At 38.1% G+C, this 23,157-nt stretch overlaps 1 protein-coding gene across 1 annotated transcript in view; it reads right to left on the reverse strand.

The window, feature by feature from the left end:
* Window positions 1-23,157, reverse strand: part of DNAH5 (dynein axonemal heavy chain 5) — a 251,935-nt gene that overhangs the window by 86,549 nt on the left and 142,229 nt on the right. Inside the window, exons 48-55 of the mRNA XM_012557737.1 lie at window positions 20,660-20,782; window positions 19,915-20,128; window positions 18,113-18,336; window positions 15,775-15,973; window positions 12,532-12,704; window positions 10,756-10,886; window positions 2,804-2,957; window positions 1,762-2,029 (exon numbers count right to left, since the gene is read on the reverse strand). Of these exons, the coding sequence (XP_012413191.1) occupies window positions 1,762-2,029; window positions 2,804-2,957; window positions 10,756-10,886; window positions 12,532-12,704; window positions 15,775-15,973; window positions 18,113-18,336; window positions 19,915-20,128; window positions 20,660-20,782 (1,486 nt within the window). The remainder of the gene's footprint in view (window positions 1-1,761; window positions 2,030-2,803; window positions 2,958-10,755; window positions 10,887-12,531; window positions 12,705-15,774; window positions 15,974-18,112; window positions 18,337-19,914; window positions 20,129-20,659; window positions 20,783-23,157) is intronic.

The raw sequence follows: 23,157 nt of genomic DNA on the forward strand, positions 1-23,157 counted from the left end.
GCCATTGTCCTGGGCTGCATGCCTCTGCATTTTCCACTTGGTAGTGGAAAAAAAAAAGATAAATACCTTATTTGTTTATGTCATTGCTTCTCAAACATATTCCTAATTGATACACTCAAAGGTAGAAATTAACAAAGGGACAATAACAGCTTCATCTTGTAACAGAAGAAGTGATTGAAATAGGCACCAAATTTAAATGAAATCATCTGAATTATGGTATACTATGGTATTTGTCATCTGAAATTGTAATTTTTATTGTTAGTAGTAATATTTTACTCGATGTTTTACAGAGTACTTGCATCCTAATTACCATATTTCATCATAAACTTTAATATCACTCTTAAATACTGTCATTTTGTGCTCTGCATTTCCGTCCTACTTCAAGCAATTTTAAATTTACTTTAAGTTGTATTTACATTTTCATAGGACTTAACTTTTAAAGTTATTTGTCTTTTCTTAAACCCTATGACATAAAAGAGAAAACCATACTACCCATTGTACTTCAAGCATGTTTAACTAGTCTATGTTGAAAGCCACAGATTGGAAAACCATTATTGTCAACAGTGATGTGATGAGAATTTGACTTCCCCAGTGGATGAAAGAGTTGATTTTTTTTTTAAATGTATAGGAGCCTGTAGCCCAGTCCTGATCCTATTGGCTTCGTGCATCTCCAGTAAGTCCCTGAGCTTCACTGTCCCCAGTTTCTCCCTCTATACAGGAGAGAAGGCAGGTTAATCCACTGTTCTCACACTGGATACCACCGAGCTGGAGAAGCAGGGATGGGGGTGGCAGTGCTGGGGGACTTAGAGGGCATGGATCCAGATCCCTTCCTCCCTTCCACTCTTCACTGTTTTACCTGTTAGGGATACCTGTAAGATTTTATGGAAATCAGGCTTTACTGCTTAAAAATAATAATCTTAATCAGACAAAAAGTTTGGAAACCACTGCCCTGAATCAAGGTTCTCCTGTGGTTTTGATACAGTAGGTCAGAAGTGAGACTCAAGGATCTATTTCTTTTAAAATATCCACTAATAATTTCTCACCTAAATCCAAAAAAAAAAAAAACTGTAAACTAAATGAATGATTTAGAACACCTCCTATACTATGTTTATGTTCTAATTTCTGTGACAGAGTAAAAGAGGCAGTGACATTCCACAGGAAGGACAATTAGACAGAGGCAGAAGCAGCAAGAAATCCAGTCACAAAACACTTCTGGTCCACATCTTTTCTCAAGGACAGAAAGCACTGAGGATTGCTAGATAGAGCTTTCCTCTTTGATTTCCAGCACTTCAGTCATGAGAAGGAAATGTCCAAGAGAGGTTCTGCTTAAACTACTCTGCAGTTGACACTTAAAAGGAACACAAACGTCATCAAAGAGATTAGAACATCAGCACCTTCTTATGCCATCGCAGAACCTGTCTGGAGACCCAAATGAGAAAAAAAGCCTTCAAGCATCACTGAGAAGACAAAAATTACTGTAAATTAGCCCAAGGGGGTGCAGATTGAATATCTCATTCTCTGATAACCACACTCTGGAAAAAAAGAACTACCAAATAAGAGCGACCACCATCTTGTGGCAAAAATCCTCAACCCAATACAATGAAAACAAACAGCCCAGAATGGAAGGAATGAAGGAAGGAAGGAGTGGAGGGAGGGAGAGAGGAAGGGACGGAGGGCATACACACGCACATACACGCAGACACCACAAACACACACATTTTAGGCCAACACTACTGTCATAAAAATTTCCACCACACTGACCAGCAACTAGGGCATCCTTAGGCCACCGGCTGAACCAGTCTACGGTGCATCCTGAGATAAGGGCAGGGAACTTCAGAGCTCGATTTCGAAATTTTTCACCCACTGGCGAAAAGCAGAGCACAATATGAAGGTTCTGTCGGACCCGACTCATGAAGTAGTCATACAGGTTCTCATTCGTAGGGGGGCGTCTAGGGTATTCTCTTTTCATGACAGATGCAAGATCACTATTAATCTCATCAATTTCATCACGAGCAAATAGATTGGAGACCTTAAAAAAGAAGCACAGATATTAAAATTCAGTACGTACCTATGAAAACAAATCAAAATATATAACTCAATGCATATAGAAATGTCTTTCCTCCATTTGTGTTCTTAAATTCATCTTTATAAAATTCACCTTATGTCTTCAAGATGAGATACACCATGTGTTCAAATACCTAAATGACTCTATTATTAACTGCAAAATGTACTCTTCTAAAGGGTTGTTGTTGTTATTTGCTGCAACCGAGTCAGCTCCTAACTCACAGCACCCCATGCACAACCAGATCAAACTGCTGTTATCCATAGGATTTGCATTATCTGATTTTTCAGAAGTAGATCACCAGTCCTTTCTTCCTAGTCTTTCTTAGTCTGGATGCTCCACTGAAACCTGTTCAATATCACAGCAACACACAAGTTTCCACTGACAGACAGATGGTGGCTATGATGAAGTGCACTGGCTGGGAATTGAACCTGCATCTTCTGCATGGAAGGCCAGAATTCTACCACTGACCCACCACCACCCTCCTTTAAGGGGTTAAATGAACCAGTTAATTTATCATTTCTTACTTGAAGCATTCATTGAAGATATTGGCATTAAATGCTAGCTCACCATTTTGATTGGGAGTTTTTACTTCAACAACCCAACAGAAAAAGCCATTCTTCATACTGATCACCTAATCGCCAATTGCACTTATTCAGGAATCAAATGGAAGGACAGAGAGCTCTAAAGGTGGAGGGAAACTGAAAAGACAAAATCCATGAAAAAGAAATGGGCTCCTACCTCACCAGATGATAAAACATTGTTCATATATTCCAGAAATGATTCATCTTTAATCTCATTGTCCATGAAAATAAACGTGATCCCTTTGCCTCGCTGACCTGCCGTTCTGTACAAGATCTTCAGGTCTTCCATCAGGTTTGACGTGTTATACGATCTGAAGAAATATTGTCATTGTGTCATTAGCTAAAATATTTTTGTGGGAAGGAAAAACCCTTATAATAATGCTTTATGCCATTTGGTTAACCAAATAACCCAAACATAGAATAGGCAAAGGATCTGAATAGACATTTCACCAAAGAGGATATTCAGATGGCCACCAAAGGCATGAAAAGATGCTCAGTGTCATCAGCCACCAGGGAGAGGCAAATCAAAACCACAGTGAGATACCATTTTTCTCCCACTAGGCTGGTTAACTAGTTTGGAAACCCTGGTGGCATAGTGGTTAAGAGTTCAGCTGCTAACCAAAAGGTCAGCAGTTCAAATCCAGGAGGCACTCTTTGGAAACCCTATGGGGCAATTCTATTCGGTGCTATAGGGTCGCTATGAGTTGGAATTGATTCAAGGGCAATGGGTTTGGTTTGTTTTTCTTTTCGTTTTTAGGATAGCTAAAAAAGAAAATAACAAATGTTGACAAAGATGTGGGGAAACTGGAACACTTATCCATTGCTGGTAGGAATGCAAAATGATACAGCAGTTGTGGAAAACAGCGCGGCAGTTCTTCAAACAACTAAAAATAGAATTATCATATGCCAGCAATCCTGCTCCCAGAAAGCAGAGACTTAAACAGACACTTGTACACGGATGTTCATTGCAACACTATTCGCAATAGCCGAAAGGTGGAAGGCCCATCAACAGATGAATGGATAAACAAAATGTGGTATATACATACAATGGAATACTACTCAGTCAGTAAGAGAAATGAAGTCTTGATGCATGCTATAATACGGATGGAGCTTGAAAACATGCTGAGTGAAATAATCACAAAAGACAGATATTGTAGTATCTCACTTACATGAAAAGACAAGAAAAGGCAACTGTATAGAGAACAAAGTTTATTAGCGCTTACCAGGGGCAAGAGGGAGGGGGAAGGGAGGAGTTAGTGGTGATGGAAATATCTTATTGATTAAGGGTAGGGTTGCACAGCCAGTTATAGTAATTGCTGTCAATAAGTTGTACAACTATAAAAAGTTGAATTGGCAAAAGTTGTGTGATAGATATATTAACAACAATGACAAAAAAAAAAGTAGTTACTGAGGCTGCTTATGAACAAACACCTCATGGGATTTGGTTTCTTGGTTTGGAGGTTTAGGGTCATGGTTTCATGGGATATCCCAGTTAATTGGCCTAGTAACATCTTTAGTGCTTCTGTTTCACTTCCTAATTCACTGCGTAGTGTCTGGGGTCTTAAAATCTTACAAGCGGCCACCTAAAGCACAACAATTGGTCTCTATTTGCCTGGAGCAACAGAAAAGAAGAAAAGTAGGAGAAGGAAATAGATGTGTGGCTACTTTACACCATGAACAACTGCCTCCTCTGCTATGAGACCAGAAGAACAGGAGGGTGCCAAGCTACCATTACTGAACATTTTGATCAAAGATTCTATAGAAGAACCCCCATCAAAATGGGGAAAATGCAGAACAGAATTTCAAATGCTAATGGAATCCAGACTTTCTGGAGTCATGGAAGCTGCACAACCCCCCAAAACTACAGTCCTAAAATCATGGGCAGATTAAATAGTAAGCACTGTATACACCCACTTACAGTAAACAAGGTTGTTGTTAGGTGCCACGCAGTCTGTTTCAACTCATAGAGACCCTGTGTACAACAGACTGAAACACTGCCCAGTCCTCCACCATCCTCACAGTCACTGCTATGTTTGAGCTCACTGTTGCAGCCACCATGTCGATTCATCTTTTTGAGGGTCTTACTCTTTTTCTCTCACCCTCTACTTTACCAAGTGTGATGTCCTTCTCAAGAGACAGGTCCATCCTGATAACAACTCCAAAGTACTTGAGATGAAGTCTCACCATCCTTGATTCTAAGGAGCATTCTGACTGTTCTTCCTGCAAGACAGATTTGTTAGTTTTTCTGGCAGTCCTTGATATATTCAATATTCTTCGCCAACACCATAATTCAAATGTATCAACTCTTCTTCGGTCTTCTTTATTTACGGTCCAGCTGTTGCATGCATTTGTGGTGACTGGAAATACATGGCTTGGGTGAGGCACACCTTAGTCCTCAGAGTAATATCTTTGCTTTTTAACACTTTAAAGAGGTCTTTTGCAGCAGATTTGCCCAATGCAATACATCAGTTGATTTCTTGACTGCTGCTTCCATGGGAATTGATTATAGATCCAAGTAAAATGAAATTCTTGACAACTTCAATCTTTTCACTGTTTATCACGATGTTGCTTATTGGTCCAGTTGTGAGAATTTTTGTTTTCTTTATGTTGAGGTGTAATACATACTGAAGGCTGCAGTCTTTGATCTTCATCAGTAAGTGCTTCAAGTCCTTTTTACTTTCAGCAAGCAAGGTTATGTCATCTGCATATCGCAGGCTGTTAAGGAGTCTTCCTCCAATCCTGATGCCACATTCTTTTTCATATAGTCCAGCTTCTTGGATTATTTGCCCAGCATACAGAATAAGTATGGTGAAAGGATACATCCCTGACACATACTTTTCCTGATTTTAAACCACACAGTATCCCTTTCTTATGTTTGAATGACTGCCTCTTGGTCTATGTACAGTTTCTGCATGACCACAATTAAGTGTTCTGGAATTCCCATTCTTCACAATATTATCCATAATTTGTTAGGCTCCACACAGTCAATTGCCTTTGCATAGTCAATAAAACACAGGTAACATCTTTCTGGTATTCTCTGCTTTCAGCCAAGCTATCTGATATCAGCAATGATATCCCTCAATCCATGTCCTCTTCTGAATTCTACTTGAGTTTCCAGCAGTTCCCTGTCAATGTACTGCTGCAACCATTTCTGAATTATCTTTAGCTAAATTTTACTTGAGTGTGATATTGATGATATTGTTCTATAATTTCCACATTCTGTTGGATGACTTTTTTGGAATGAGTACAAATATGGATCTCTTCCAGTTGGTTGCCAGGTAGCTATTTCCAAATTTCTTGGCATAGATAAGTCAGCACTTTCAGCATTGCATCTGTTTTTTGAAACATGTCAATTGGTATTCCCTCAATTCCTGAAGTCTTGTTTTTCACCCATGCCTTCAGTGCAGCTTGGCTTCTTCCTGCAATACTATTGGTTCTTAATCATTTTCTACATCCTGAAATGGGTGAAGGTCAACCAATTATTTTTGGTACAATGACTCCGTGTATTTCTTCCATCTTCTTTTGATGCTTCCTGCGTCATTTAATATCTTGCCCATAGAGTCCTTCAATATTACAACTTGAGGCTTGAATTTTTTCTTCAGTTCTTTCAGCTTGAGAAATGCCTAGCATATTTGTCCCTTTTGGTTTTCTAACTCCAGGTCTTTGCATATTTCATTATAATACTTCACTTTGTCTTCCTGAGCCACTCTTTGAAATCTTCTGTTCAGCTTTTACTTCATCATTTCTTCCATTCACTTTAGCTACTGTACATTCAAGAGTAAGTTTCAGAGTCTCTTCTGACATCCATTTTGATCTTTTCTTTCTTTCCTGTCTTTTTAATGGCCCTTGTGGTCTTCACGTATGATGTCCTTCCACAACTCGTCTGGTGTTCGGTCATTAGTGTTCAATGTGTCAAATCTATTCTTAAGATGGTCTCTAAATTCAGGTGGGATATACTCTAGGTCGTACTTTGGTTCTTCTGTACTTGTTTTGATTTTCTTCAGCTTTCATTTGAACTTGCCTATGAGCAACTGGTGATCTGTTTCTCAATCAGCCCCTGGCCTTGTTCTGATGGATGATATTGAGCTTCTCTGTTGTCTTTTTCAACAGATGTAGTTGATTTGACTCCTGTGTATTCCGCCCAGCAAGCTCCACATGTATAGTCACCATTTATGCTGTTGAAAAAAAGTATTTGCAATGAAGTCATTGGTCTTGCAAAATTCTATCATGCAATCTCCAGCATACCTTCTATCACCAAGAACATATTTTCTAACTACTGATCTTTCTTCTTTGTTTCCAACTTTCATATTCCAATCACCAGTAATTATCAATGCATCCTGACTGAATGTTTGATCTATTTCAGACTGCAGTTGTTGGTAAAAATTTTCAAATTCTTCATCTTTGGCTTTAGTGGTTGATGCATAAATTTCTATCATAGTTGTATTAACTGGTCTTCCTTGTAGGGGTATGGATATTGTCCTATCACTGACAGCGTTGCACTTCAGGATAGATCTTGAAATGTTCTTTTTGATGATGAATGCAATGCCATTCCTCCTCAATTTGTTATTCCCGGCATAGTAGACCATACAATTGTCTGATTCAAAATGGCCAATACCAATCCATTTCAGCCTAGGATATCGATCTTTATGCGTTCCATTTCATTTTGACGGCTTCAAATTTTCCTAGATTCATACTTTGTACATGCCATGTTCTGATTATTAATGGATGTTTGCAGCTCTTTCTTCTCATTCTTAGCTGTACCACATCAGCAAATGAAGGTCCCGAAAGCTTGACTCGTCCACATCATTAAGGTGGACTCTATTTTGAGGAGGCAGTTGCATTTTGAGGAGGCAGTCATATTTTGAGTGCCTTCCAACCTGAGGGGCTCATCTCCCAGCACTATATCAGACAGTGTTCTGCTGCTATTTATAAGGTTTTCACTGGCCAATTTTTCAGAAGTAGACTGCCAGGATGATGAGGTGAAAACCAGGTGAAATTGTGCACTACAGATTAGTAAGTAAGCACAATTTGCCCATGCACACCTTGTTTATTGGGTAATTCATCCCTGCCTAAAATAATCTTTAAACCTTAAACCAAAAATATCCCTTGAAGTCTTCATAAAACCAAACAACAGTTTAGGCTAACTCTTTTAAGATCTATCTATATGCTATCAAACTGACAACAGCAACCTGAAGTACTAGACAGGAAACTTAGGGGGCAGTGGGTTTATGTTAATGGGGGAAGAATAACTCAGAAAAGGAGGATGAGAATGGTTTCACAACTCGAAGAATGTAATCAATGTCACTGAACTGTACATGTAGAAACAGTTGAATTGGTGTATGTTTTGCTGTATATATTCTCAACAACAAAAATTTTTTAAAAAAATTTTTAATAAAAGAAATGTTAAGTAGATCCCTGTATAGAGTATCCCATTACCCATAAAAGTGAAAATGAAAATATTCCAATCCTGGAGACTCAGAGTTAAAAAAAAGTATTACTTGAATTTCGTGTCATTAAATAAATTCAGATTTCAGAACAGAAGAGCAAACGGCCATCTCATTTTTAAAAAGCTACTAAATATTTAACTTCTATAGTCTCTTCTTTCCTAACACCTATGACCTAAGCCCTAGAATCAGAAATACCAAAATGATACATCAGTATTTCTAGACGGCTTCTATAAAAGTGAGTTCTGAGAGATCACAAAAGAAAAGATTTTCAAAGACAAAACAAAAACCAAACCCGTTGCCCTCGATTCCAACTCATAGTGACCCTATAGTCTCCCTTAAATAAAATTTTAAAAAAAGACAAAAAACACCTTAAAAGATGAGAAAAACTTTCAGCCCAGTTTCAAATAATTTTCAGTCCAACTTAACTTCCCTATCTGGTTTCCTGCTCCTAAGTTTATCCTGCTTAATCCTTAAAATCTGTTTTTTGTTGTTGTGTGCCGTTGCGTCAGTTTTGACTCATAGTAACTCCATGTGACAGAGTAGAACTGTCCCACAGGGTTTACTAAACTGAAATCTTCACGGGAGCACACTACCAGGTCTTTTCTCCCACTGAGCTGCTGGTGGATTTGAACCGCAGACCTTTCAGTTAGCAGCCAGGCACTTAACAATTGTGCCACCACAGCTCCTTTGTAAAATTCTGTTTAGCCTCTCTCAATCAGCCTGCTTATCTCTCCATGTTCACTTCTCACTTCCTAACTCTGCTTGTCCTCTGCACTGCACACATATGTGTGAGGACAGCTTCTCTGGGGCTCCCTATCTTGACAAATAGCAGCACCATCTGTCTAGTTTCCCAAGCCAGAAACCAGGGTGTGGCATGCCTAACAGATCTGACTACATAGCAATCTTGATTCTGTCCTCTTTTTTCCATTCTCACCTTTACTATGCATGACACCATCATGTCTTAACTAAACCCTGAGACAGTCTTATAACCATTTATTCCATCTCTAGTTTAGCACCTTCCATCCGTTTTTGGTACATATGTCCTCTCTATGACGACTTGTCAATGTTTTCCTGTTGCTGTAGGAATAAGTCCAAAACTCCCTTCTGGAGCTTTTAAGGCCTCCATTTCTCTTCACTTGCCACTTACCCCCTTATGCTAAACCCCTTGCCTTCAAGTTGATTCTGTCTCACAGCGACCCCATGTGTTACAGAGTAGAACTGCTCCATAGGGTTTTCTTGGCTATAATTTTTACAGAAGCAGATCGTCAGGCCTCTCTTCCACGACAACACTGGGTGGGTTCAAATTGTCAACCTTTAGTAGTCTAGCACAAACCGTTTGCAAGACCTACCCATATTTAACTTCTTCCAGGACCTCAAATATGCTTTTACATATTCTACTTGTGTTGACCCTCCTTCCTGGAATATTTCTTTACTGCTTCTCTTTTCTGAGATAATTCCTACTCATATTCAGGCCTCCGTTTAATCATCAATTCCTCCAGGAAGCTTTCTCTGACCACCGCTAGATTAGGTTAGGTGTCCCTCCCGCATGCCTCAACAGGACCTGCATTTAATTCCCTATCATAGGTAGCATCTACAAATATCACAACTTCTTGAATGAATTGCCCAGGATCTGTTCCCTTGATTTACTGTCAGTTCCCTGATGACACAGATTTGATCTACCTTGCCCACCACCGTACTCCCCAACACCTAGCCGGTGCCTGGCACATAGATGGTGTTCCATAAATATGTTTAAACGTGTGAGTAACTCAATCAGTATAAATTTTTCCTGTATTTCTTCAGTGTGTTAACATTCCTGAGACTTGAATTATCACTTAATAGGGATAAACTGCTGAAATGCACCAAAGGAGTATACCAAATACTCATATCATACATAATATAAAAACAGGAAGACAGGTATTCAGTACAATGGGAGGTTGAAATGTTTCAAAAGCAAATTTTTTAATTAGTAGAAATACCAATGTGATTATTTTAATTAATAAAGACTAGGGTTACAATTTAGAAAAAAATCATTTTAATAAGTAGTGTGATTGTACTATGTTTCAGACACTGGACAACGAATGAAACATAGCCTGTAAACTCAAGATACATACACACTCACAGACTGAATGATATCAGCGGTATTAAGGCACATTAAGGGATAAAGAACTAACATGTTTAGGAAATGCAAGTATTTAAATTTAGTTGAATTTTCTCTCTATACTTTTGTATAGTAGAGCCCTGGTGACACACTGGTTAAGAGCTACGGCTGCTAACCAAAAGGTCGGCAGTTGGAAACCCTATGGGGCAGTTCTACTCCAAACTACAGGGTCGCTGTGAGTCGGAATAGACTTGATGGCAATGGGTTTGGTTTGAACAGGTTGTATGTTTGTACGGAACAATACCTAGCATAGCACTTAGACCACCCGGCTACTTAATGTCCCCTCCCTCCCTTACCCTGGATATCAAAAGCAAATTATTAATGTGAAAATTCCATGGTCTTGTACGGAGGTTGAAAAGGGAAGATGAAAGTTAACATTCAAGAAGGAAAACTATTATGATTCCTTATTAAAAAGAAAAATGCATTCTTAACTTCAGGTGGTCTCTGAGAACCTTCTATCAAAATCCATTTTAGAGTAATTAAAGTCAAAGCTTGGAAATGTACCGTGTCAGAGTGATCTGGAAGGATGAGTAGCCGGCAATAAAGGAAGCCAACCTTGTCAAGCTCTGCTTTCCTGATCCACCCACGCCAACGAGGAGGGCGTTGCCCCGCGGAGTTCGAATAACCCGAGAGATCTATAACATGGGATAGAAAAAGCATGCATTATTCAACATGTAAATATTTCACTTTTTTCCTATTTATTCAATATAAGCACAGGGCCAAATACTCATTTTGGAAGAGGTAGGCGTCTTGGGATCAGAATGGAGCTATCCTGTTGGAGGGTGACGGCACTTCTGAAATAGAACACTGTTTGGGATGCTTAGGACAGGGTGGGGAGAGAGGGGTGTGCCTTTAGGAAACAGGGAGGAGACCAGTGCAGAAGAGAAGTCAGCAAACTATACAGGTTGTCTCTTGCTCCGGGTCTTAAACGGGAGAAATAAAGAGGACTTAGAGGTTTTCTTTTAGTTTTCCCAACCAAATGCATTAGGATAAGAAAGAGAATAAAATTTTCAAAACAAGGTCTGTCCCTGGAGTACAGAGCATGTGATGGGCTTCACACTTGAAAAGTGTGTTATCCTTCATATTTGAAAAGTGACGAAGAGTTTAAGTCAAAGGAAAGGAAAGTACCAAAATATGGCAGAGATAATGGAGTTCTTCTTAGAAGAAAATGGCCATAAACACGCTCCTATTAGTGGCCCAGTGGTTAAGAGCTTGGCTGCTAACCAAAAGGTCAGCAGTTCAAATCTACCAGCCACTCCTTGGAAACACTATGGGGCAGTTCTACTCCGTCCTTTAGGGTCGCTGTGAGTCGGTATTGACTCAAGGGCACCTAACAACAACAACGTAAATTAGATCACATAAACTATCAAGTAAATGATATATTCAACTTCCAACCTTTGAGGATCAACTGTCCTAAGAATGGATACTATAAGGACTCATATGACAAAATAGTAGTTTCCTGATGGATTTACCTCTAACAGAACGCTATGGATTGAATTGTGTCCCCCTAAAATATGCGTTGGAATCCTAACCCTAGGCCTGTGGATGTAGTCCCATTGGGAAATAGGGTTTTCTTTGTTATGTTAATGAGGTTATATCAGTGTAAGGCGTGTCCTAACCTTAATCACTTTTGAGATATATAAAAAGAGCAGACTGGGCACAGAAGCAAGCGAGCACATGGAGTTTGTCAAGGAACTAGGGATGTTGGGGCTAAAGAAGCTGAGACGTGGATTTCCTCCCAGAGCGAACAGAGAGAGCCTTCCCCTAGAGCTGGCGCACTGAATTTGGACTTCCAGCCTTCTAAACTGTGAGAAAATATATTTCTGTTCATTAAAGCCACCCACTTTTGTATTTCTGTAATAGAAGCACTAAAAAATGAAGACACTGAATTTCGTCTAGCTCAAAGTCAACTGTTCATGCACTTTTTTTTAGAGTTACCCTTCGCATGATACAAAAATAAGCAGCTTTTTTGCCTATGCTTTGAACTCAGATGTCACCCACATGCATTTCATGTAGTGCAAACATTGAGCTGGAAGCCGTATAGCAACACTGAATAAAATTCTCCTATCCCACGTTTGAAGTGCACACGCGCTTATCGCAAGTCTGTAGAGGTGTGACATGCTGCATTCAATTTAAAGATTGAGTTAGAATATAGCACTGAGTTTATTTTTAAACTGCATATTCTCCTAGGAGACGAAAATGAGGGGTGGGGGGAAGATTCTGGTGCAAAGCCAAGTGTCTGCCACTTCTGCAAGAACCTACTCAGTGTGACCACTGTACCTTGACTAAATGAACCATCGCATCTTCAAAGAATACCATGTCCATGCCAGGGCCTCGGATGCTCTCATTATAGAGCAGCAGGAACGTATTCAAACGCTCTTTCAGGTGATTAAAAGACTCAATTGGCTCATAAATTTTGGGCATTTCAATGTCAGCCTCCTCAGATGTTTCACCTGTAGTTAGGGAAGAAGAATCCACTGAATGTCTTCCAATTGCTGGACTTGACTTCTTCCTTCTACCTAAATTAATACACTGATAGCCCTACAAGTTTATACAGCATAATAATGATTTTCATCAAGATGCCATCTTATGCATTTATTAGGGAAAAAAAGAAAACAAACCATCATAAAAGCGTTAAGATCTATCTGCTCACATGCAGTCTTGGTTTTTTCCTGTCTAGAAAGGATCAATTTCAAGTAATGTTACAGTCAGTGAATTGAATTTGAACCCACAATTAAACACTGGCATTTTAAAGATTCTTCTGGAGATATTTGTTTAAGAGTTAAAAGATATTTGTTTAAGGTCCAAAAAGGAGGGATTTAATGTCAAAATCAGCAATAATTGTATGACTTTTTAAAAAGAATGAAAAGAAAAAGGTCATTGCATTTGCTCAGGAAATTTTTATGACTTAAGATTTCCAGGTTAGTGGTGAGGATAGAAACGAATTTTAGGAAACGGAGGTGGGAAGTTGAGAGAAAATAGAAAAATAATTTCCTAAATAAATAAACATATCGAATCATTTCACTGGGGAAAGATATATCAAAATTAATATAAAAACCCATTGCCGTTTGAGTCAATTCTGACTCACAGCGACCGTATAGGACAGGGTAGAACTGCCCCATACGATTTCCAAGGAGCACCTGGTGGATTTGAACTGCCGACCTTTTGGTTAGCAGCCGTAGCTCTTAACCACTATGCCATCAGGGTTTCCAAAAATTAATATAATGCTATTTAATTAGAAAGACATAATATACCTGCTTAACACTTTTCTAATTTTGGCTATAAAGTATAATACCAAAGAAAAAGCTAACTTGAGCATAAGCAAGTTTACTATTAGTAATTAGTAATAGGGAAAAAGGGACATTAGTTGAATATACCAATAAGAACTTTCCAATTCACTGGGTACTAGAAGAGTGAGTGGTCCTTCTAAACCTTAAATCCTATAATTATTTTCAATTGACTCTATCCTAACAAAATAGTACATTAACCTTTTTATGACAAAGCAAGGAAATTGATTTAGTATAATCATTAGGAATGGCCTATTTGCAAGGCTCTCACTAACCAAATTTAAATAATCACTCAACTGTTTCATAAATGCTCAACTCAGGCTTTGAAAAACAGAGTTTTGAAGTCACAGAAGGTTATGTGTTTGCCTCCAAACCAACAAAGAAAAAAGCAGCCGTTTTACATTGCTCTTTGAAAACCATCAACTAATTATTTATCTTTCTGAAGTAGAGGAAATAAAATATGTAAGTTCTCATTGACTTGTAAAATGTTCTTACTTTTACAGGATTTGTGTGTGTGTGTGACCTGATTTAAAATAAAATGTGTCAGCTGTTTTCTGTGGATCATTCCAACTGCATAGACTGCAAAAAACCTTTCCATTCAACTGTCATTCACGAGTTTTGATAGGACACTCCTATCACTATCAAATCTACTGAGGAGATGTCTGGTTATTTCTAAGCATTTAGAAGACATAAACAATATGTTTTTAAACGTGTTTTTTTTTAAATACACAAACAAAATTAAAATTCATCCTCAGTATTAGAAGAGGTTATAAAATGAATGTTTTGAAGTCATGAAAGCTTATGTTTGCTTCCAAATTAGAAAAAAATGCAGTAGTAGAAATAATAGTCTACTTAAGTCCAGCTCTTTCTGAGAGAAAAAAAGAATACTAAAGGGAGCACTACCTTTTTTCATAAGAAAAGTTACATATTTCAATTCTTCATGGAATCATAACCAAGAAAGCTTGCCTCCACATCATCCATTTCTTTCCAATTGTATTCAGTGGCCCTGTCATATAATTTCTATGTCTTCTTTTCATTTTCAACATTTGGGACCGGCCAAATAGCAATAATAATTATCTTTGCTAACTTTCATTTGGGAGCAACTACGGATCCCTGGTGCCACAGTGGTTAAGAGCTCGGGCTGCTAACCAAAAGGTCAGCAGTTCAAATCTACCAGCTGCTCCTTGGAAACGCGATGGGGCAGTTCTATTCTGTCCTATGAGTTGGAATCAACTTGAAGGCAACAGGTTTGGGTTTTTTTTGTTTGTTTGTTTATGGGACACACACTGCTATAAGGACAAATTGAAAATAAGAGGGTTTAATTCTCTCTGTTGAAAATCAGGGAAAAGGCTCCTCTTTTCTCCTGTTCTTTGAGAATTCACGTTAGACAACTTGTAAATTCTTTCTCCCTCTCTTGGAAAGTATGTAAACCTAAAGATATTTCCTCAAGGAACTGGGAGCCATCTCTTTTCAAAAGTAATCATCAAGAAAGCTCACACCCCTACCTCCCAGGCTCCTCCTGGAAAGAGTTTAGCACAACTTCAGGTATCCTGTCATAAAGATACTAGAAGATTTGTTCTTTTATCTTAACCATGCAGGTAATGGATTATGTCTCTGTGGCTACTTAAACGGTCAGATTTCTTCCTGTCTCTGCAGTCTCTTTAGCCAATTGCCTGTGATGCATCTCATTCTGGTTTAATGCTTACTCAATACTAAAAGATTTTTTTTCTCTTCCATTTTTGTGAAGAGGTTTCCTGGGTTGAGAGTAGATTTTATTTTTAATTATATTTCCCCAACACTGTCCAAGCCATTCTGCAGATAATGTTTCATTTATTCCCCACAGTGCCCCAGATGCATATCTCAATATTTCCACATTCATAAATTACAAGAATGAGGTTCAAGAAAGTTTAGAGATTTGCCCAGCTAGCGTGTGGTAGAGTCTTACCCCAAATTTACATCGGCTGGTAAGACTGTAAATCCTGTGGTCTTTCTTTTACCCTATTGTACATCCCACCTTAATATCTAAGATTAATATGCAAAAAAAAATTACTCTTTTGAACTAAATGGGCATGCATTTATCTACTCACTCTATAAATATTTGTGGAGCACCTAATATGCCCCAAGCTGGTTTTAGTAAAGTTTACTACTCAGAAAATCAACATCCTTAAACTGAACCTACTGTCTTCAGATATTCCTTTGGGGAATACTACTTACAAATTCTGCTTCAGTAGTTTACCTGTTGCTTCAGGTGGGTCCCTCAAGAAATCCACAAAATAGGCGTCAATTCCACAATCGACAAAAAGTTTTTTCTCTTCACCAAACTCCTCCTCCACCAAACTTACTAAAGCTTTATCAAACCAGGTCACATCCTCAGACACCGTGAACCGATCAGCTATGACACGTTTACATTCATGCTTCCACAGCTTTAACAGCTCCTGTCGAAAGCATAATTTAAATTTGTTATTAATTCATATCACACAGTAGTTGGGAATTCACGTGGATGATATTGTGGAGTCTCATCCTTTCTAATTTAAGGTACTTGACTTTAAAAATTTACAGTTAAAATATACTCAATCTCATTTCAAATTGGTCTCACTCAAGTATATTAAATACAAGATGCAAACAGCTAAGCGCTCTGCTGCTAACCAAAAGGCTGGAGATTCGAGTTTACCCAGAGGCACCCTGGAAGAAAGGCCTGGTGATCTACTTCAAAAAACTCAACCACTGAAAACCCTATGGAGCACAGTTCTACTGTGACACACATGGGGTCGCCATGAGTTGGACTCAACTCCACGGTAACTGGTTTTGTTTTGTTTTTCTTTTTTTTTTTTTTTTTAAAGGTCTATTCATTTGAAGGCTCTAAATTAAAAGAAAAACATCCCTAGAGGAAAATATTAACGATCACTCTGATCAACTAACAAATTAATACTCTAGGTAAAGGTCTTAGGTATATCATACATTCATGTGGCCAGAGCATAATATAAAAGATAACCTATGACCAACCCACATGTACCCAGCTGAGACATTACAGTGGTACCTTTACCTAATACAAAGGGAAGGAAATGTGTGGCAAAAATCTGTATTATCTGAACAAAGCAATCACAAAGACTGAAGTCAACAGGAAACTGAGGAAAATTAATTGTTCAGTACTCCTATTCCTATTGCAAATTAACAAACGTTTATCTAAGCTCACTATCTGATGTAAGACTGGTGGAAACAGCTTGGTAACATTTTGTAGGCTAGATGATTCTTAAACCATTGTATTCATGATAAAATGCTGCTTGGTGGCCAGAAAAAAAAGGAGTTTAGTAAAATATTTTCATGAATTCAGTTAAAACAAAACTCCACGACAATACCAATTGCTGGAACTGCTTATGCTGATTTAAAATAAGCACCAAAAATGGCTAATGAAAGAATAATATTTGAAAACTGCATCCCAGAACATCATTGATTTGTCAATAACTTCCAGGGAAAAAAAAGTCAATGTTTACTTCTACTAAACTGACTCTTAGTTCTCTGTAATAAGAAGAATTTTCTCCAGATGTTCTGCCAGCCAGCATGGTTACCTACTTTTCTAGTATCTGGGGCAGAGATTTTTGATAGTTAGCATTGGTGGCGCGGTGGTTAAGCATTCAGCTGCTTACCAAAAGGTCAGCAGTTTGAATCCACCAGCTGCTCCTTTGAAACTCTATAGGGCAGTTCCACTCTGTTCTAGAGGGTTGCTATGAGTCAGAATCAACTCGAGGGCATGGGTTTTTTGGAATGGCAGGTTTGTGGGTACTTCAACTATTGCTGTGGGTTCTGCATGTAGAGAAGTAACCACTGGGTCAACTACATCTTCAACTCCATGAAAAGTTGAAAGATAAACCTACCTTGCCTTAGCCTGAGCACAAAGTCCATGCTTTGCAGGGGAAGAAAAAAGGTATACTAGATTTTTAGATAGGGTTCCTTGTTTGACAGGAATTCTTAGTCCCTGGGAACCATTATATTCAAGCATTATATACAAATGCTTCTCTTTCTGTCAAATTAACTTTCTACTGTGCTTCTTCTTTCCAATTTTACAATATAATTTTACCAATGATTCTTTGAGTACATCTAGTTACATAGAAGGAGAGATCATGGCTGATTAACAACAAAAATGGTTTCTTTCCTCAACTTTGAATATTCATTTACAAAGATAATTACTTTTTAAAGTTAAAATGCCAAGTTTAAAATATGCCGACTATTATACAATAAAATCAATAGTGATCTTTCCCTTATTTAGGATAAGAAAAATATCTTATGATGGGGAAATAAAATCAGCTGTTTCCTTGATCCTATTTGCTAGAAAATAATTGGGCATACAATTTCCTTCAACACAAACTTAATTCAATTTGTATTTTTAATTAAAATTTTCTGACATATTTACTTCTCTCCTTATTTATTTTAGTGGATAAAAGTAGAAAGAAAAGTAGTTTCTTTTAACTGAAATGTTCCAAGACACTTTCATATTCCAGTAAAATGTACATTCTAAACATATTTAGGGTGTGTGATAAATAACAATGTCATTTCTCTTGCTCTTATGGACCACTTACATTTGATTGCTTGATAACCTCAGAAGTAGCGTTCAGCATTCCCTGCCAGATCCTAGAAAGATCTCGAAGGTTAAAAACATAATGGAATTTCGCAGGAGTGGGGAGCATTTTCATCTTGGTCACCTGCCATAGTCGACGTGTCAGGGGCACCAGTTTGGATACCAAGTCTCTCACTTCTTCTGGGAAACCCCTTTGGCTGCAGTAGTAACCCACCCCGATGACACCTGGAAGTGAGGCAGAGAAAAATCAGACCATTTGGACTGTTACTGCAAATCGGTTGAATTAAAATGAAAAGAAAAAAGATTATAATGTAGACTTTGCACAATTACACATTTTCATAGATATTCAATAAATTCGTATTCATGAATGTTCTGCTACTTTTTCAAATACCTAAAAAACAGACATAGGCTCAAGTATGCCAGCATTCCAACGGCATTCACATCTGCCAGCATTCAAAAGTTGATTAGAAGTATTACTGAAAACTCTTGGTTGGCGGTGGCGATTGCCATCAAGTCGATTGTGACTCACGGACAGCCCCGTGGGTGCAGAGTAGAACTTTTCCGCAAGGTTTTCAAGGCTGTGAGCTGTTGGAAACAGATCTCCAGGACCTGTCTTCCAAGCTGCTCCTCAGTGGGTTCAAACTGCCAACCTTTCAGTTAGTAGTCGACACTTACCCATCTGCACCACCCAGGGCCTCCTGAAAACTCTAGCTGAACTAATTCAATATTGTTAAGTTTACCATCATAAAAAACTGCTTACAAATGGGTAAGAAAAAAGGAGGTTTCTTGAATCTTCTAAGATATCTCCACTCTGTTGTTGCATTTCCACACATTATAAAATATTTTAATTTATATGTACAATTTTCCAGGCAATCAAGGATAATTAAAATCAATAACAATCAGCCATTCTTTCTGGTCCATTTTACTTTTCCCAAGTTTAGATAATTCTCAAATGTCATTTGGTTTCCAAACCTTCTCTCACTGCTGTGATTGAAGGCACCTGGTTCCATTCTCCACTAGCCTAGGGTACTAAGATGACATTTTAGTCCGCCAGAAATTAATTAGGCTAATTTTAATGAGGTTTTTCTCAGTAGCAGTTACAGAAATGTAAATTAATACCTAAAATGAATGTGTACAAAACTTTTACTCTTTTTCTGCAAAGTGTTTATTCCAAAATCAGTTTTAAATGCGTTCACATTCCTCAGTTAAATAAATAGGGTTATTTATTGGTCTGGTGATACTTCAGTAAAATTATTTCTAAAATATTACATATCTAATCAATCATTAATGTATTATATCCTGTAAATTACTCTGAAGATCAGACTGGGGTTAATCTCTGCTCTGTGCACTGTGATTTCTTTGGGCACAATAATTATACAGGCTGGTTAAAGTATCAGCTACATAAACATTTGACATGGTATTATATAAATCCGGACCGAAAATATATGTACCCATGAGAAAGCAACCTCATCTCTGAGTTTATTTAATGTTTAACCTCCTTGTTAAAGAAGATGGCAATAGTTACATAAAGAAAAAAATATACATATAGGTAGAAAACACCAGGTAGGTGTTCAATTCACTACAAATATATATTAAATCCTTACATGAAACAAAATATACTGCTTGAGAATGACATTGTTACCCCAAAATTGTTGATGATTGTGATCGGGAGGACTACAAACTAAAGAGCTACCCCAGTTTCCTTCCATGTGTCCTCTGGGTGGGTATTTTGGCATGGGAACCCAAGCAAGCTCTTCTTCCCTCCCCAACTCCCCTTGACCACCCACTCCAGACTTATTTTACCAAAGATCTTGTCCATGGAAGCATCAGAGGGCAGTGTGCAGTTAAATATAGAGAACTGCCTTTTGAGTCTTTGGGGTATGTCACTGCGTCCACCCCCAGGATGGATCATGGCAGCCAAAAATTGGATGTCCACAATGCTGGTAAACTCCCCAGGCTTTTCAAGGTTATAAAATCCATTTTGTTCCATCAGCTGTCGTACTATCTCATTAGTAACCTAAGAAAGACAACTTTCAGAATTAAAATGTTATTCCTTCATATTCCCACAACCTTGAGAGCATTCAAATAATGCACTTCATTGGCATTCAGGAACTGAATATTGAAAAAGCAGGAAAATATTTATTCATTATCTTAGTTTCTAGTGCTGCCTTAACAGAAATACTACAAGTGGTAGATTTAAAGAACATGCATTTATTTTCTCACAGTTATGAAGGCTAAAAGTCCAAACTAGAGTCTCAGCCACGTGGATTCCTTCCTTGTAGGTAGCCCTGGGCAGATTGCATCTGTCTTCCCTAGTATGTGCTTACTTCTGCGTCTAATCTGTTCTTTTTATAACTCAGAAGTGATTAGGTTTAGGACACACCCTATACTGATATGGTCTCATTAACATAACAAAGAAAGCAAATAGGACAACATTCACAGGTACAGGAGTTAGGATTCCAACACATATTTAAGGAGACATAATTCCATCCATAATACTAATCAAAGAGTAAATCACTGCTGAATTAAATAAATAAAATTAATATACCTGATCTCCCCACTCATTGATTATTGGCATATTCACATCATCAATAAAAATAGTCATCTTCTTTCCTGCAGGAGGGCCATATGTTGTACCCATGCGTTTATCCACATAACTTTCTATTGTCCTCTGTTAAACAAGAAAGCCAACAGAAAAATCTGTGAAAATATTCTCTAAGTCATGGTCAATCATTAAAAAAAAAATCCTGAGAATGTTTGAATTGACGGGAATTACTTAGTAAAACCCAAAAGTTCCCCTTAATTCTGGCAAACAGGGGCTAAAGTAGCTAAGTTATCTTGCATGACATTCATAACCTTTGAAAAATCTGGTTTAATTTAGGAGTAAATAAAATTGTAATCAACATAAATTTTGAATGGGCTAAGACATTTCAGTCTATTTTTAGAGATTTATTTTTGTCTTATTTTGCTGATGTTTATTGTCTGTGATTTTTACCTATCTTGATAACACTATAATCCTCATATTCAAGGTCCTATTGCTCTTGTTGTTGTTGTTAGGTGCTGTCAAGTAGGTTCTGACTCATAGCGACCCCATGAAAATCAGAACAAAATGTTGCCTGGCCCTGTGCCATCCTCACAATAGAAGGTATGTTTGAGCCCATTGTTGCAGCCACTGTGTCTATCCATCTCATCAAGGGTCTTCCTCATTTTCGCTCACCTTCTGCTTTACCAGCATGATGTCCTTCTCCAGGGATTGGTCCCTCCTGATAACATGTTCAATGTAATCGAGATCAAATCTCACCATCCTCACTCTAAGGAGCATTCTGGGTGTACTTCTTCCAATATAGATTTGTTCGTTCTTCTGGCAGTCCAAGGTATATTCAATACTCTTTGCCAACACCAGGGGCAGATTACCCAATAAGCAAGGTAAACACAGGCTTACTTGTGCTTACTTCCTAATCTGTAGAGAACAATTTCACATGGGTTTTACCACATCTGTGTTCACTACAGATTAGGAAGTAAGCACAAGTAAACCTGTGCTTACCTAGTTCACTAGGTAATCCATCCCTGTCGGGGATTGTAAATTCGAAAAAAGGCTTTGATCCTGTAGGAAGGTGCTATGGGGTTGGGAGAGAGACAGATGCCAGCTATATCTAGAAGCAGAATCTTTGATATGGTGAAAAATGTGAAATTGTCCACTACAGATGATACGGTAAGCAAGGTAAGCACTGTGCTTACCTGGCTTATTGGATAATCCATCCTGGACAACATCATAATTCAAATGTGTAAATTCTTCTTCAGTCTTCCTTTTTCATTGCCCAGCCTTCACATGCATATGAGGCGATTGAAAATACCATAGCTTGGGTCAGGTGCACCTTAGTACTCAAAGTGATATCTTTGCTTTTCAACACTTCGAAGGTCTTTTGAAGCACATTTGCCCAATGCAATACATTATTTGATTTCTTGACCACTACTTCCATGGGTGTTGGACCTTTGATCCATTAATTGGATCCTAGCCCTGCTAAAAGTTTCCCTATAATCAGAGATGAATTTAGACAGGGCTTTTTAACTTAAGCCCATTTTTTAAACTAAATTCTATAATTTAAGTCCATTCTTAAATTATATTAAATTATATATTTATGTAAGACCTAAGCTTTTTAGGTCTTCACTCTGAGCTGCATAACCTTTCAACATCTGAAGGCAGCATGCTTTCTTAATTGAAAAGGCTGCCCGCTGGCTTCTACAACCTGGCGGAACACAGACTCACTGCTTTGGGGTGGATGCGATCACACTGAATCACTGCTCATCCCTGACACAAAACGGTGAATAAAGCACATGTGTGTCTCCCGTCTCACTTCTACATTCTAAGTCTAGGAGGTACACCAAGAGACCACACTGTACTCTATAAAAACTGTCCTGGCAATATCATAAAGGACATTAAAACTGATTTGAACGGATATTGGAGGGGTTCAGGGAGGCACAGGGGTAAGACCCCAGAGTATTGGCTATGGTATTCTCAGTTCCATGCTGGTTCAGTGTAGTTTGGAAATCAATCATTCAACAAGTATTTGCTGAATCACCAGAGTTTGGCATTGGGAGAATGCAAAAAGGGCTTCAAGTTTCTCGCATTCCAGAAGTCTAACATCTTAAAGACCTCACTGCATTCCTGCCACTATATATCATCATAGCTCTATCTCTGACCTATAATTTTACATCATGTTGAAGATGATGTAAAAATACAGGAGAAAGCAGGGGTACACTGAGATAAAACGAATTCTCCTTCTCCAGCCCCAAAAGAAGAAAAAAAAAAAACCTTATTATATGATGAAGAGCAAACCAGTTAAAGGGTACTTAATAGTCCAACATGCAACCATGAATGAGGCCAAGATATATACAAAAAACTGTAATCGGTCCTTGGAAATCATCGTAGTTTGGTAATTTCAAATTGTAAAGTTGCTATCATTTTAATAAGTAATAACAAGAGATGTGAAGATTTTTCAACTTTGTTAAATAGAAAGCTATCTGAAGCAACCACAATGTGTTCAA

This window comes from Trichechus manatus, unplaced genomic scaffold (assembly GCF_000243295.1).
Source record: "Trichechus manatus latirostris isolate Lorelei unplaced genomic scaffold, TriManLat1.0 scaffold00116, whole genome shotgun sequence".
NCBI classification, from domain to species: Eukaryota; Metazoa; Chordata; class Mammalia; order Sirenia; family Trichechidae; genus Trichechus; species Trichechus manatus.